The following is a 15,704-nucleotide window of genomic DNA, read 5'->3' as shown; positions in this document are numbered from 1 at the left end:
TTTAGTGTATTATTTATGTTTTCTAAAGTTTTAGAGTGAAAAGGGGAAACAAAGCAGCACCCAGACGGCTACTATGTACTGACTATGCATGGGGCCCAAACCTTTGCTACAGGCCCTTGTCCTTTTCTGTAATTTTGAAAATGTAAAAAATCAAAGTTATGTTGTTTAAATGTATATGTAATTTCTAACGTTATGCCTTTTGGAGACCATTTCATCTTCCACTTGTTTAACTGTTCACATTAACAGAAATTTTGACCAGGGGTGCCCAAACTTTTGCAGTACGTGTTTATCTGGCTAGCCTTGCAAAAGTAAAAATACGTAAGTAACCATAGACTGTGGTAAACAGTAACATAAGAAGGTTTCATTGGAAGATTTATCGTGGATAAGTCACTATAATTATACTACAGTTGTTCACAGAATGAAAATGACCATATTATGTTTATGGGACATTGCCTAATTTCACTGTCCTACTTGTGCTAAGCAAATGTGTTTGTGGTGAACGTGCAGAAGACGGACCGTCCACGGACTCCTACAACTGTTTACATGTTGGTCGTCGTTCATAAGATTTACTGCGCGCCACTACAGCGCACACGATAATCACGTGTGTCGAGACGCGGTGTGCGATTGGTTAACACCGCGCATGCGCCGTAGCCTTTGTTCCGTAGCGTAAAAGCCCGGAGAGCCTTGCTGGAGCAGCGACCGACTGGGTGTGTACAACTGTCCATTCACGGGGCTTCTCGACATTTCACCTCCCCGTTCCCTTTCTGTTGAACATATTTCCAGGTAAAAGATTATCGTTGCGGTTCGTTCACCCAAAAAGCGGGTAAAAGGTGACCCGAAAGGGGGTTTGTTGTGCAGTTTTCTCGGCGGTCTTTTCTGTGAGCGGCAGACACCCGGACGCACGCTGATGGCGGTCACCATCGAGGACCTGTACCGTAACTACGGGGTCCTTGCCGACGCTAAGGAGGACAACCTCAGCCAGGTGAGTTTAGCTCTCTGTGTTCATTTTAAAACACCGTGCAGTCGAGAGTATCGCTGCGTTGCTACGGGACCTTCCTTTAGTCCCATTGTTGATAACTTTGTTGACTTACATAACATTGTTGTGTGCGTGCTAGGCTATCTGTAGCTAACGCAGTGACCAGGCTAATGTGAGCAGCCTCACCATGGCGACCCTGGAGATAGCTGTTACTGAACTGACCATCGATACTCAATAGATTTAAATCGCCCCTTTGTTTGTTTACCCCAAACTATTAATTCAATGGGGATTACCTTCAGGTTGATGGGAAGTACTTTAACTCAAATGTCGCCATGTTTAATTTCGTGAAGCACAACTTAAAGTTTACCATTATGAAATAAAACAAGTAGCGATTTGAGGTCACCCAGTCTTGCATATCAGAAATGGAAATGTATTTACTCCATTTTCCTTTCGAGATATCGCATGGACAGGACTCGGGAGTCTTTTTGCAGCTTTACATGGCTCTTATGTGATGTAGTGGGACTGAGAGCTCCAGAAAACTCTCAACCCTATATTGACCCCACAGTACAACATCAGTGTCTATTGTCCTGGTGGGAGCAGACGTACAGTAACTGTGATGTGGTTTCCCCCCGCAGATTTCACAAAAAGCCCCTGAGAATCACACACATAGGCTGAGGAGGGGGTCATTCCTATGTTCCCACAGCTTTATGTTCCCACATTTCTAACTTTTGTTGTCACTGAAAATTAGGCCCTATGTTCCTACAGCCCTTTGGTCCCACCATTGGTTGGGTTTAGGCAATGAAGAAAAGAGTTGGTTAAGTTTAGTAAAAAGACCCGGTAGAGGCTAGACAGGCCAGATAGAGAGAGTCCAGATAGGTAGAGAGAGTCTGGTGGGAACATAGGGCCTAATTTTGAGAAAAATCTTAAAACTGTGGGAACATAGGGCTGTGGGAACATAGGCATGGACCCCTGAGGAGTACACTCCATGATTCATAAACACAGATTTGCCTTCAAAATCATTGTATTGCCTCAAACATGCTGTATGCTCAGGGGTTTTAACACAACCAGGTGAAATTCTTACTCCCTGTTTCTTAAACCACCACCCACTGTTAGGTTCAGTATGCACTGATTCATGGAGTTCTACAGGACGAGGAGCTGTAGACCAAAACCAGTCTCTGTCTACAGGTCATGCCATGTTATAATGTTAATCAAACTGTTGTATGTTTTACACGTGTTTATGGTTCTCTGGCTCTTTTTTTATTCTACAGCACAAAGATGCCTACCAAGGTATCCTGGATGGCGTGAAGGGAGGCCCAAAGGAGAAGCGCCTGGCAGCACAGTTCATCCCCAAGTTCTTCAGCAGCTTTCCAGAGCTGGCCGACGCAGCCATCAACGCTCAGCTTGATCTCTGTGAAGATGAAGATGTGTCGGTGAGTGTAAAAAGACACAGGCCTGCTTACATGCGCAACCAACTAGAATCAGTGGCTGGAGCATTTGTTGCCTCGTTTATCGAGTTGTCTCCGGTGAAAATTTTAAATTATTTCATAGTGACCGTGTCAATGTGCACTTGTCTTTGTCCAGATTCGACGGCAGGCCATCAAGGAGCTCCCACGGTTTGCAACTGGTGAGAACATCCTCAGAGTTGCAGATATTCTCACCCAGCTCCTTCAGACAGGTATGGGATGCCTCAAGACGAACTGTTTGGGCCTGCAACTGATTTCATTGCTGGTTAATCTGCTGAATGTTTCTTTGATTAATCATTTCATTATGTTGGCTTCAAATTGTCACAGAATTATGAAAGAAAATTTCAATATACTATAGTGATATACTTGTATAATTTGTGACATGTTTAAACAGCATGTTTCATCTGTTCAGTGATGCAAAAACATGAAAGATATATTCTCTATTTAGCCATATAGTTTTGTTTACAATGGCAACGATCCATTGAATGTCAGGATCTGTTTATCTGTTAGTATGTTAACTGGACAACCAGCAACCAGATTTACTTTTCAGTCTAAACAGCAACTCTTGTCTCTTGATTCTGATATTTGATAATAATAATAAAAAAAACATATGAAAATGAAAAGAGCAGGATGTTTGCCCAGTTTCCCCAATAGTTATTAAATTAACCTTTTAATTCACAATGTCCAGAATCAGTTAAATTCATCATGAGTCAGATTAACACCAACCTTGTAGAAAGTGCTTCTTATCCTTGGAATTTCAAAATCTGAGCAAAACTGTTGTTTCCTTGAATATTATATATGTGTATTGTGTAAAGTGCAATCCACAGTTGACTTTCACAGCTTTACATCAGCAAACATGAGCAAAGCTCAGATATTTTCTCAGGCTGTTCCTATGGTGATGTGATCTCTAGATAGCCAGACTCAGCTCAACAGCCCGAGTCACAGAAGTCAACGTGTGGTGGTTTACGTCCTGGTTTACAGGATGGTCATCTGGCTCATTTGGCCAGTAATCATCAGCATTATCTTTTAACTTGAATATGACCTAGATATGCAGAAAAGCATGTGCAGCCATCCTGCGCATCATGCAGCTGCTGTAACTGAGCCACTGTCTACACAACAACTGCTCAGCATGTTTATGAGGAAAATACATGGTCTTTGTTTTTGTATGTATTCTGTTATGTATCGGTTTTCTATTCAATCCAGCCCTGGTACTGACTGCTGACAAATCTGTGATCTTTTTTTTGCTTTCAGATGATACTGCAGAATTCAACCAAGTGAACGTAGCTCTAATTTCCATCTTCAAGATAGATGCTAAGGGTAAGTGCTGTTTCCTCTTATTCTTGAGCTAATTAAGACTCTTGTATATTTGTCACTAAATCAGCCTAGTTCAGAGTTGTGGTAGAAAAGATAGTTTTTACTCTTCTTGTGTGGGTACTGATTCCTCCTGAGTGAGTTTACTTTTCTACGTGTTGACTTGTAAGCTGTATTTTCTTCAGAGCTGAGTGACTGTGAGTGTTTTTGATCATTATGACCCTCGTTCAGACCGGAGCTGGGCGTTGAATTTGTAATCCTGCTCTTGCATTGACACAATCCCGTGTGCTCCTGATTGTTGCCCAGGTACTCTTGGAGGCCTCTTCTCTCAGATCCTGCAGGGAGAGGACATAGTGCGAGAAAGGGCCATCAAGTTCCTGTCAACCAAACTGAAGACCCTGCCAGAGGACGTCATGACGAAGGAGGTGGAGGACTACGTCTTTGCAGAGACGAAGAAGGTTAGCATACAATGTAGAGCTGACGAGTGATCTCTGTGAAGCTCGTATCATTTACATTCAAATACATCACGTCACATGATGGACTGGACTCAGATTACTATACTCTAGGTGTAGTCTGACACTTATTTATTTTAAAACTTGCATTTGTTTGGGAAACTTTTAAATTGGTGTGTATATAAGGGCTGTCACCCCCCCCCCCCAAATCAGATTCAAATGTCTTTTTTTTGTCGTTCATTATATACACCTATACCTAGGGATGGGTATTGATAAGAATTTAGCGATTCCGATTCCATTATCGATATTGCTTATCGATTCGATTCCTTATCGATTCTCTTATCGATTCTCATTGGGTGAGGGAATAAAAGAGAAATGGGTTTGTTTGCATTAATGCAGTGGTTCCCAACCTTTTTTGGCTCATGACCCCTTTTGACATCACAAATTTCTGGTGACCCTCATTCAAGATGAGCAAGCTCAGATATTTGTATATGCTGCATTTTATTTTATCTTGATTTATTCAAGAAAGTGAATATAACAAGAATATAGTTGTTTAAGATTGTGAAAAATAATTAGTTTATTTATTTATTTTTAATCAATTACTAGACATTTAAGGCGATCCCATTTGAATTCCAGGCGACCCCACATGGGGTCCCAACCCCAAGGTTGAAAACACTGCATTAATGGCTCTAACATTAAAAAAGTTGACAGGACCGACCTGCCTGGACAGGTTAACACTAGACCACTGTGGCTGTGGGGCAGCTGTGCTCACAGGAGGAATTTAACAATGTTTCCATTACATAGTTTTTATGCATCTGTATCTTCTCACTAGTTATTGTTTTCATAACGTTCGTTTTTATGCGGAGCGAGTGAGCGAGCGAAAGAGAGAGAGAGCGCGCCAGAGAAAAGACACAGGGCGCAGCTACCGTTTCACCTGGCTACGAGCAAAACCTGAAAGGAAGTGATTAGAATAAAGAGAGAAAAACAGAAAGAATAGACATGTAGCCTGTTCAGGAGACGTTGTCCTGTCCTCACGACGTGAGGGAGGGAGGACCGGAGGGTGGCTCTGGCTCACAGGTTAGTGATGAGGAAACGTCACTGTCAGCTGCATCTGTCAGCAGCTCCGCTCCACACAGACACCACACTAACTTTATTTTGTGAGAACAAACGGTGACATGTGGATATAAACACTAAGCACCCTCATTTATAATGAAGATTGATTTTAACGGAACGTTACGTAACGTCATTAATCAATTAATGCGCGAGTTTCTGAACCAAACGGAATCGATAAGGGAATCGTTAAAGCAGACACGCACACGATTCCAAGAATTGATCCAAGTTGGAACCGGTTCCGAAGAGGAACCGGTTTTCGATTCCCATCCCTACCTATACCAGCTTATTATTACACCCCGCGTCCACTAAAGGGCATTCCAACCAAATCTGTTGTGTAACATTGTCAATACATTTAAGTTTTACCAACTCAATATAAAACTTCAAGAAGGGAAATTAAAATATAAGTAGTTGTGCAACGGATCACAGTTGATCTGTGATCGGCACATAAGTGGTCTGTGGATCAATTGGTAAAAAGAATGTGTATATGCGTATATAGTGTGGGAACATGTAGGTGCAAAAAACTCGGTTTTAAATTTGAAGCTGCAGCTCTACGTCGGCACAACAACAACATTTTTTGTTTACTGCCCCGAATATCGCGACGCACTACGTTCATTTGCGTGGTTGCGGAAGGCACACATTAGAACGTCAGTTTTCACCTTTGAAGAAAAACAACTGTTCACAAATGGCCTCGTGTGTCTCCAACGACTTGTCGTTATAACACAATAGGGCACTAACGAAGTCGAAACCCAACTTTCCACCAACGACTGTCACTCTAACGACTGTCGTTGGCACATGGAGCACAAAGGGTTAGTGACATCATCGGTCTTGTGAACGCCCTCTCAGAGGTTAAATACCTGGGTCTCCACACCAGACAGTTGGACCAGTCTCAGCCTGGTCAGATGCAAACATGAACTGATGAATCCTCTTGGATGAGAGGGGAAACGTCTTCCTAGACAAATAACCAAGTCCAGTTGCATTCGATTTAAATTACCTTGAGAAAACTATGACCTGGACAAATGAGAATATTCACAGGTTTTCACCTTCGAATGTTCTCATTTTGAAAATAATTTGAATTCTGTTCGAATAGTGAAGTTGGATCCAACAGCCCTAGTGTATATAACCATTTGATCTCCAGCCCATTGTTTTGGTTGATATTTAAAAACTTGAATACCACTTTGGCTGAAACTCAGCTAACTTGTCGCTTTGGCAAAACAATTACATCGTTTTCATAATGACACTTTTAGAATACAAATAAAAATTACTTTATTAATCCCTAAAGGGAAATCAATTTGTCTGTCCTCTACCAGAAGAATAAAAAAGACAGAGAGGTGGATGCAGATTAAACGTGGTGATGGTGGATGTGTGATTTGGTGGATGCTGGTCTGTGCAAAAGTGGACATGTGTTGATGAAGAACCTGTCATTTGTAATTTGCTGCCTGCCCAGGTGCTGGAAGATGTGACGGGAGAAGAGTTTGTGCTGTTGATGCGCGTGGTGTCGGGCCTGCGGGTGCTGCAGACGGTGCACGGCCGACAGCAGCTGGTGGAGATGGTGGTGGAGCAGGCGTACCTGGAACAGGCCCTGAACCCGGCCGACCCCGACACCGTGGACCGCCTGCTGCAGTGCACGCGCCAGGCCCTGCCTCTGTTCTCTGTAAGTAGGACGGCTCAACAGTTTCCATCATACGGCTGCTTATAGTTTGCATGCTTTTATATTTGGATACCATTTACTCTTGTAAACCACTACTGAAAAGATTAAACACATTCATTAAAAAAGCTCTAGTTACATTGCCATGGCTGTGATGATGAATTAATCGTTGGCCTCTCGTCTTTTAGAAAAACGTCCATTCCACACGCTTCGTAACGTACTTCTGTGAACACGTGCTGCCCAACCTCAGCACCCTCACAAGTCCTGTGGCTGAGCTGGACATTCAGTTGGAGGTGAGTTCTTCTTCCTACTGTCAATCTGGAAATGGGTATTTTCATTTTTTTTTTGGTTCATTGATGCCCCTGGAATGACATCATTATGTGGCCAAGCTGACTAATGTTGTGGAGGCATGAAGTAAATTCTATTCATAAAGCCCAATATCACAAATGAACTTAAAGGCTTTTACAGTCCTGACAGTATCTGTTCTTTATGTGGATAAAGAAAAAGGGATCCCAGGTCATGGTCAGGTAGACATGCACTGTATGTGTCCACCATAGATCAACATGATTTGATTTGATACAGTTTAACTGTTGCAACAACACCCCCCAAGCTATAACAAATAGAGGACATGGGGTATTTAAATAAAAGAGTGTGTCACACTATATATTTTATGTTGGCTAATTGGTAATCCATATGGAGATCATGTCGGAAAATATCACATATCAAGTCAGTTTTTTGTTGTTCTTTTTAAACGTCACTTCGATCAAACGGTCAGTTTACTGTAAGATACTTCTTAGAATTAAGAAAGAAGGTTTTAGTAATCTGGGCAAAAGGTCAACACTCGTGAAGTTGTTTGCTCTTGTTTTGCCATAGTCCCTATAGTCTTAGGGGTAGGTTCTTTACCTTTGATTGTCAGTGCAAGCTGTTTTTAGATCATCCAAGCTATGAAATAATAGCGTATAATTATGTAACATTACTGTATGATACAAGAAGCAAATACTCTGAACTACTTGCATTTTTAAAATCACTCCGCCCAGCAGCTGTGTCTGAAATGTATTTCCGGCTATGTATTTGCCTCAAAGAAAAACTCTGTCTCTTAAAGCAGAAGTAAGTGATATATTTGTGTTAATATAAGTCTTAAATAGTTATATCTTCCGACAGCAATCACTTCTGTAGAGTGTTTGGACCGAAACACGGGTCTGTCAGTCACTCTGCTCTGCTCTGAGCTGAGGAGAAAACTTTTATCGTATCCTACAGTTTTTATCCAATGAGGAGAGAGAACGGCATGCAGGGCTGTGTGTGCAGCCAAGGAACGCCGTGAATGTGGTGACGTAGCGATGAGGACTGTTATGGTGCGTTCAAGGAAACTCGTAACTCCTGTTTTTCCGACCTGTGAAGTTGTATCAGTTTGATCTGGTGCGAGTTCACGGGTCAGAAGTTACGAGTGGCCGTTATAGTGACTTTCACAGGTAAAACAGGTCGGAGAAACACGAGTGGGTTGCCTGGAACGCTACAAAGTCGTAAGTTGTGACTTGAAGCTGTAATTTATGATTTCAAAAGCCTGCCTGGAACGCAGCATTAGCCAAAACGACCGGATCGCTTACTTCTGCTTTAATGTTACATTATTATTTCATAGTGTGGTGAATGTGCAGGTCACAACTTGTCCACAAGAGCATTTTAGAGTTGTTGGATTCTGTATTTGATGAGTTTGAAAAGGGAAATGCCAAAATATGTCCACTGCAATAGCTGAGCAGCTCATGTCTCTGCCCCACTGATCTAAAAACAGCTTGCACTGACAATTAAAGGAAAGGAACCTTCTCCTAAGCCTCTAGGGATTATAGCAATGGGCCAACTTTCCAAAAATGTTGAACTATCCCTTTAAACACTTGAACTTTTAGGTTTGTAGTTAATAGTTTGAGGTGAGATTTTTAAGTTGGTCCACCTCCTTTGCACCTCGATGAAGACATTCTAGGTTGAAACTGGTCTGTGCTCGTTCAATGAGTAGCCATGTTTGTATAAAGTCTTTTAACTAATAGCCAAGTGCATGAAGTTTCTCCTCTTCTCTCTTGTTCTTATTATTCTAAAAATCAAATGTGAAGACATGGCTACTTTAACTGTTTGTTCAGGTAAACTTCCTCCCTCCCCCTTGCCCTAAATGTTAAATCCAGTGGCTTCAAGTTGTGTCACCAATAACAGAATTCCCTGACCCACTCCAGCTGCCACTTTTCAGTTTGCAGCTCCAAACTTTTGTTCCATTTCTTTGTACTAAAAGAACTTAATCAGCTTTCAAGTGTCCAAACTGGTTGACTGTTAGACAAGAACAGTAGTTATCCGACCTGGATTTATTTAGCCTGGACCGGCACTTCCATCCCCGGGAGCCCTGACAAATATGGCCACTGGTGTGAGGTCGATACTCCTAATGTCTGACATTTGGTGAGCGGTTGTAGTAGTAAACAAAGTCAGCGTGGCAGCCACCTGTCAGAGGTGTCAGCCAAATGCATGTTGTTAATGGGTCATTAGTCTGCACCACGCAACACTGTTTCTCATTAGCAATGGACATTCCTCCGTGTGTGTGTGTGTGTGTGTCTGTGTGTGTAGGTGCTGAAGCTGCTGGCCGAGATGAGTCCGTTCTGCGGAGACATGGACAAGCTGGAGGCCAACCTCAACATGCTGTTTACCAAGCTGCTGGTGAGAACACACTGTCCTGTCGTAGCTGGACGGAGAGCAATACCAGCAGACAAACACCGAGCTCCCCCCCGTCTGCTCTGACATTTTCCTCCTCTTTTTAGCATCACCTTGTTTTCCATAATGTGTCTGAGCAGTGTTGCTGTTGCCTGGTTCAGTGAAGTTTCTGCTGTTGGTCTCATTTAGGACTGTCAATTCTCCCAAATCAGATTTGAGTTTCTAATGCTTCTTATGTTAAATATTCAAATTCTATTCGGATTTGTAATGTTTTTTCTTAAAGCTCATTATACCTATACTACAAGCTTATTATTATGTCCCGCGTTCACTAGAGGGCATTCCAAACAAATCTGTAATGTAACATTTGCAACGCACTTTTACTTTTACCAACTCAATATAAAAGCTAAAGCAGAAGTAAGGTGAATGTTTGTGTTAATATAAGTCTTGGTTGTATCTTCCGACAGCAATCACTTCTATAGAGTGTTTGGGAAATTGAAATATTATAAGTAGTGGTGCAAAGGATCACAGTTGATCCATGATCCTTTTAGATCGCTAGCAAGTTGTCCGCGCATTGATCGATCGATAAAAAAGAAAAAAGGTGTGCGTGTAGCGTGGGAACACTGAATAAACAGCCAATTTAAAAAAAATTGAAGCTGCAGCTCTACATCACGCACAACAACAACAAAATTGTTTTATCAACATGTTTACGACCCTGAACGTCGCAACGCACTACGGTAATTTGCGTCGTTGCAGAAGGCACACGTTGGAACGTCCGTTTCCACCTGCGAATGTTGTCATTTTTTAAATAATTTGAATTCTGTTCGAATAGCGAAGTTCGATCTGACAGCCTCAGTCTCATTACTGTTGATTGAAATATGTTGTCATATCTGCATAGAGTAGGGCTACATGATAACAAAAACATTGCATTTATATGGTCTTTGAATGATCATTTTTGCTTTTCATTTTCACTTAGAAAATCTACAGCTACAGATGTTTTGATTTTTGCTGGGTCTTGTACCAAACAGTAAAAATAAAAGGTAAAAGACCGATGATCCAGGGACAGTTTTAACAACGGCCTAGTAGTATATTAGTATATATCTTTGTTCCTTATTTATTCACTTTTGGTTGGCCCATTACTCCTCAGCCATGTCAGTCCTCTCTTGTGAATGCCTTAGTTCAACAAGTACTAGTAGCTCCAGCGTAGGACCCACCATAATTATAAAATCACTTTTCCCAGTAGATTAAAACCAGTTGCATAAAATGTGCTATGGTACACCCTAGTTGTCTGAGGTGATTGTAAAAGAGAATGTTTCCTGTTTGCAGGAGTTCATGCCGCTGCCACCAGAGGAGGTGGAAAATGGAGAGAACTCGACAAGCGAGGAGCCCAAACTTCAGTTCAGCTACGTAGAGTGCCTCCTCTTTGGCTTCCACCAGCTCGGTAAGAAGTTGCCAGACTTCCTCCTGGACAAGGTGGACGCTGAGCGCCTCAAAGACTTCAAGATCAGGTGAGGGGCTGACACGCAAAAACAAAACACTCATAAGAAACTGCAGTGTTTGATTGTTGGGAATGCATTGGCTCTTTAAATTGACTGCCCCCTGTGTTTCAATAGGTTACAGTACTTTGCCAGGGGCCTGCAGGTTTACATCAGGCAGCTGCGAGTCGCTCTGCAAGGCAAGACGGGAGACGCTCTGAAGACAGAGGAGGTAACAATCAGCTTCAGCAGAGACTTGATCACTTATTGCATCCGGTCAAGAAAACATGAATGTGCTGGAAGTCCTGCTGTAAACCTCTGAGTCTAACTTGTCTTTGTGTTGATCAGAACAAGATCAAAGTGGTGGCCCTGAAGATCACAAACAACATCAATGTCCTCATCAAGGTAAGGCTGGCCATGCACACTGAGGGCTGACCAATACACAAACACATACACTGCTGCTTCAGCATCAGTGTGTGTTTGGCGCCGCTCTGTGGTCGGTTGTCATACTGAACATTGTTGTAGCTTCTTTTTTTTTAACCATTTCCTCACATCCACTTTTACAACAACAATACTTCAACACCCATTAGAACCATTCATTTTACAAAAGTGATCTTAGTAGACAAACAGACAAACAGCATTAGTTTTTTTTTATATATGTGCACGTAAAAATGCGTAAAAACACCATTATATCAAAATAAAACTAATCATGGGTTTCAATTCCCTTTGCTTAGGTACACTTAATCAGTTCATTATATCAACCCATACATATCTTTATCGGGCACCTCTGTGTATCACTTATGATCCAGTTCTTATCTTGAAACAAGCAAACAAAAAGCCCCTCTGAGTTACTAATGCATTTGTTCCCCCACCACCTCCATTAATGGTAACAATCTTTCTATAAACACGTCCTTCTGTAATCTCAACATGTATGTAATTTTTTCCATAGTGTAAATATTTCTTAGGAAGCAACAGACGCCGTGGACCGCCTGCTGAAGAAACATTGTTGTATCTTAATGCAGAGTTTGTTCACCTCAGTTAAATGAGGAGAAACAGAAATATCAGGAACACCTCACAGTTGCAATGTAATGCAGTGTACCAAGTTCTAGCTACACCTTTCCTTTTGTCAACTCAAACTGCATTAGTCACAGAAGTATTTAGTGTAGACTTTAGTTTTCATTACAATGTAAATTGTTTCCATCTTTCTGCTCACTTGCATGATGAGAGCTCAAGGTGAAGACTGTATTATAGCTGATTCTCTGTCTTTTGCAGGATCTCTTCCACAACCCCCCATCATACAAGAGCACAGTCACTCTGTCCTGGAAACCGGTCCAGAAGGCCGAGGCAGTAGCGTAAGTCTGCTCTCAGTCCGTACAAACACTTTTCATTGAGCTGTTTCTGCAGCAGCTCAGATCTTCATCCGCTCTCCTTGTTCATCTGTAGGCCGAAGCGTCCGTCAGCTGAGGAGATGGGCTCTGGCGCCAGCACAAAAAAACAGATCTCTCCTCTGCCCCGGAGGGATGCACGGCAAATCTACAACCCCCCCAGTGGCAAGTACAGCGCCACAATTGGCAATTTTAACTATGGTGAGAGCACACGGTGGCACTTTTTCCTTTATGATTTATTGTTTATGTGTAAGTACCTTCCTGCTGCACGGTCATCTTTATGTGATGCTACACATGGGCATATTTGAGCTACAGTATTTTTTCCTACTAGTATTTTTTTTTCTGTTAAAGATATATTGCATGGAATATGGGTATGCATCAGTGTTGTTTTTGGCAGGTGTTTCAGTCTTTTGGACTAAAATGCTTATTAGTTATAGTCAGTTTTAGTCATTTCTATGTGTGATAGTTTTAGTTGATGAAAACTCAAAAAGGTTTTAGTTGGTTTTAGTAAAAAAAAAAGAAAAGAAGTATAGTCTTAACAAATTAATTCAATAAGTAGGCTATTGAAGATTGCTGTTGGACAGAAACCTTTTATCTCCATATGTCAACTTTTTCCCAACATATTTCAACTGTTTTTTTTTTTCATGAACTGATGCCCTATCATGCAAGAGTGTCACACATAAGTTGTGAAAATAGCAGATCTATAAGTTCAACATATTGCAACACATTGTGAGCTTGTAGATCGGCTATTTCCACCAATAATTACAATAATAAAGGAATGGTTTTAGATATACAATGTTTCCACCCAACAGCAAATACTTTCTGGTCTAATGATTATGCATTAGTCTACACACAGATAAAGTGGTAACAGTAGTGCATTCAGTTTTTTTTCTGATGGATTATATTTAAAATACGTCCATATATCTTCTCATCAAGTGACGGCAGGTGTGTTGAGCAGAATGTGCGCTGCCAGGTGGTGGGCGTGACCACAAGGATGGGATGCAGCAGCGTTGCAGATACTTTTTAGGTTTTAATTGACAGATTACATGCACAATAAGCAGAAATGTCATGCATTTTGAACGTCTGACCACCCACCCGTCAGCGCCGGCGAACGGCTGCACCGCGGTCACCAGAGCTGATCACTGGTCTGCTCTCTGCCACTCTAATCACAAGCACCGGGCGGCGGCGCACCGCGGCTCGTCTCAGCAGCGTCATTATATTTTTGGCAGAGCCGTTGCTAGATCGTGTGAAGCTTTAGAGCGATGACAATCCACAATATGAAATTTAGAGGTGATCACACAGCCCTACCACTAACATTTACGTCCGTTCTCGTCTCGCCAACGAAAATCGTCATGTTTTCGTCATCAGAGAGCCATGTTTATCTCGTCACTGTCTCGTTATCGTCATGAAAAAAATGGGCGTCAACGAAATAATTTCGCCATCGTGATCGTTGACGAAAACAACACCGGTCGGTATGCACCTCAACACTCAGCATCTGTTGGGCCTCAGTGATTGAAGTTTGTATTTGTCTGCCTCCAGAGCGCGGCGGCTTCAGGGGGGGCCGGGGACGAGGCTTTGGAGCCAGAGGCAACAGGAGCCGGGGCCGAATCTACTGAAGACACACGCACACAAATACATATTGCTCTTTGAGCTGCATCACATCAGGATCTTTTCTGCACCATGACGGACTATTTGTCACCTCCTTTCCTCTTTTTTTTTTTAACAGGTCTCCAATTCTGTCTCTTTCAAATGTGCACATACAGGATTTTTTTTTTGAAGTGGGGTTGGGGGCTGGGGGCTGGGGGCTGGGGGCTGGGGGTCTCCTGTATTTAGATGATAAGACAATGGGCTCAGATTTTTCTACCTGCCATTTCAATATTTACTTCCTGTAATCCTCTTGGCCAAGGCTGTAGTTCAATAGATCCAGTAAGACTAAATGTTTTTCTTTCCTTAATTTTAAAAAAGATATTACTTGTGTATTTTTGTGGAACAAAAGACTGCCAAGTTGTAACTGATTAATATTTTTGTCAGATTGTCGTAGGAAAAGATAAAGATCCTCTTGTTTTGCAACATGTTGATGAATGCATTTCTTTCTACCTTTTTATTTAATCTTGTCTTTTTTTTTTGTTTTTTTTTAAATTAGAGCTTGAGTTGAATTGGCTGATTGTGTTACTTTGTATGAATCAATGATTCATGATCATTGGATTTTTATCATAAACTTGTATGGAACTATGAACTTGTGTCCTGGTTTATTGCTGAAATCTCGTCAGGGATCAAGACCCGCACCAGTCGGCTGCTTCGAACTTCCTCTTTCTCAGTCAAAACCTGACTTACAGGTTTGAAGTCTTTTCCAAACTAGATCCACCCCCCCCTCTTCCTTCTCACTCTCCATTCACTCACCCAGTCAGTCATCCTGTTTATGCTGTGTCTCCTCCCGTCTTTCCTTTCCCTTACAGTTTCATGTGTACTCGCCTATATCTGTACCAAGGCGGTGATGAGAGGGTAATTTTAGCTCACAGTTCTGTATGTGCATTTAGACGACACAGCTGTCTACACTACTGCAGTAAGGCTGTGCTTCCTCTTTTTCCTCTGTGTGTGTGTGTGTGTGTGTACAAAAAAAGAGTAGAATCAGGCTCTCTGTAATTGAAGCGGCTATAAATAGTTGCTGCCATGTTTAGATCACATTTTTATTTTACACACCCTGGTGGCGGAGGCTCTGCCTGCTTTGTGCACGTTCAGCCATGCACGCGGTTTCCTACACACAAACACCTCATGCCAGTATACTTTAGGGCATTGCAGCGACTTCTCTCACAGAAAGATATAAGTTAAGTGTTCATATCTTAGACTTTATAGCAGGGTCCCAATTTTGAGTAGCACTCCTGCGTTACATCATGTGACTTTTACATGATCAAAATCAACTACTGGCTGCTAGTTTGCATTCAGTTAATATTTTCTGTGTTTCAACACTGGTATATAAATGTAGCCGTGGGCTGCAGAGATACCCTAATCCTGCGATCTGGTATCTCACGTCTCTGTCTACATTGTGTTCTATTGTCATAGTTTTATAGTCTCTGTCCACGTGGCATGTGAGCATTTGATGTGAAAGATGCCAAAGATATTGGATTTAGGGGTCAGACTAAACTTGGTATCAGTTTGGTGAGAAATCCAAGTCTGATCCTCATCCTCCACCTGCCTAATTCCTCAT

The 15,704-nt window shown here is 41.9% G+C and overlaps 1 protein-coding gene across 1 annotated transcript; it reads left to right on the top strand.

Moving 5' to 3' along the window:
- The first annotated feature begins 656 nt into the window (after positions 1-656).
- On the top strand, positions 657-14,735 carry api5 (apoptosis inhibitor 5). Its single transcript, XM_085778362.1, has 14 exons — positions 657-982; positions 2,245-2,406; positions 2,558-2,651; positions 3,691-3,756; positions 4,057-4,208; positions 6,760-6,966; positions 7,149-7,253; positions 9,559-9,648; positions 10,966-11,147; positions 11,253-11,346; positions 11,463-11,519; positions 12,387-12,466; positions 12,558-12,700; positions 14,039-14,735. Exons 1-14 carry the CDS (start codon positions 908-910, stop codon positions 14,113-14,115), a joined length of 1,584 nt encoding a protein of 527 aa, XP_085634488.1. The 5' UTR covers positions 657-907; the 3' UTR covers positions 14,116-14,735.
- Positions 14,736-15,704: the final 969 nt, after the last annotated feature.

This window comes from Trachurus japonicus, chromosome 6 (assembly GCF_045865225.1).
Source record: "Trachurus japonicus isolate A0001 chromosome 6, Traja_1.0".
NCBI lineage: Eukaryota > Metazoa > Chordata > Actinopteri > Carangiformes > Carangidae > Trachurus > Trachurus japonicus.
This window is presented reverse-complemented; position numbering and strand designations above follow the sequence as displayed.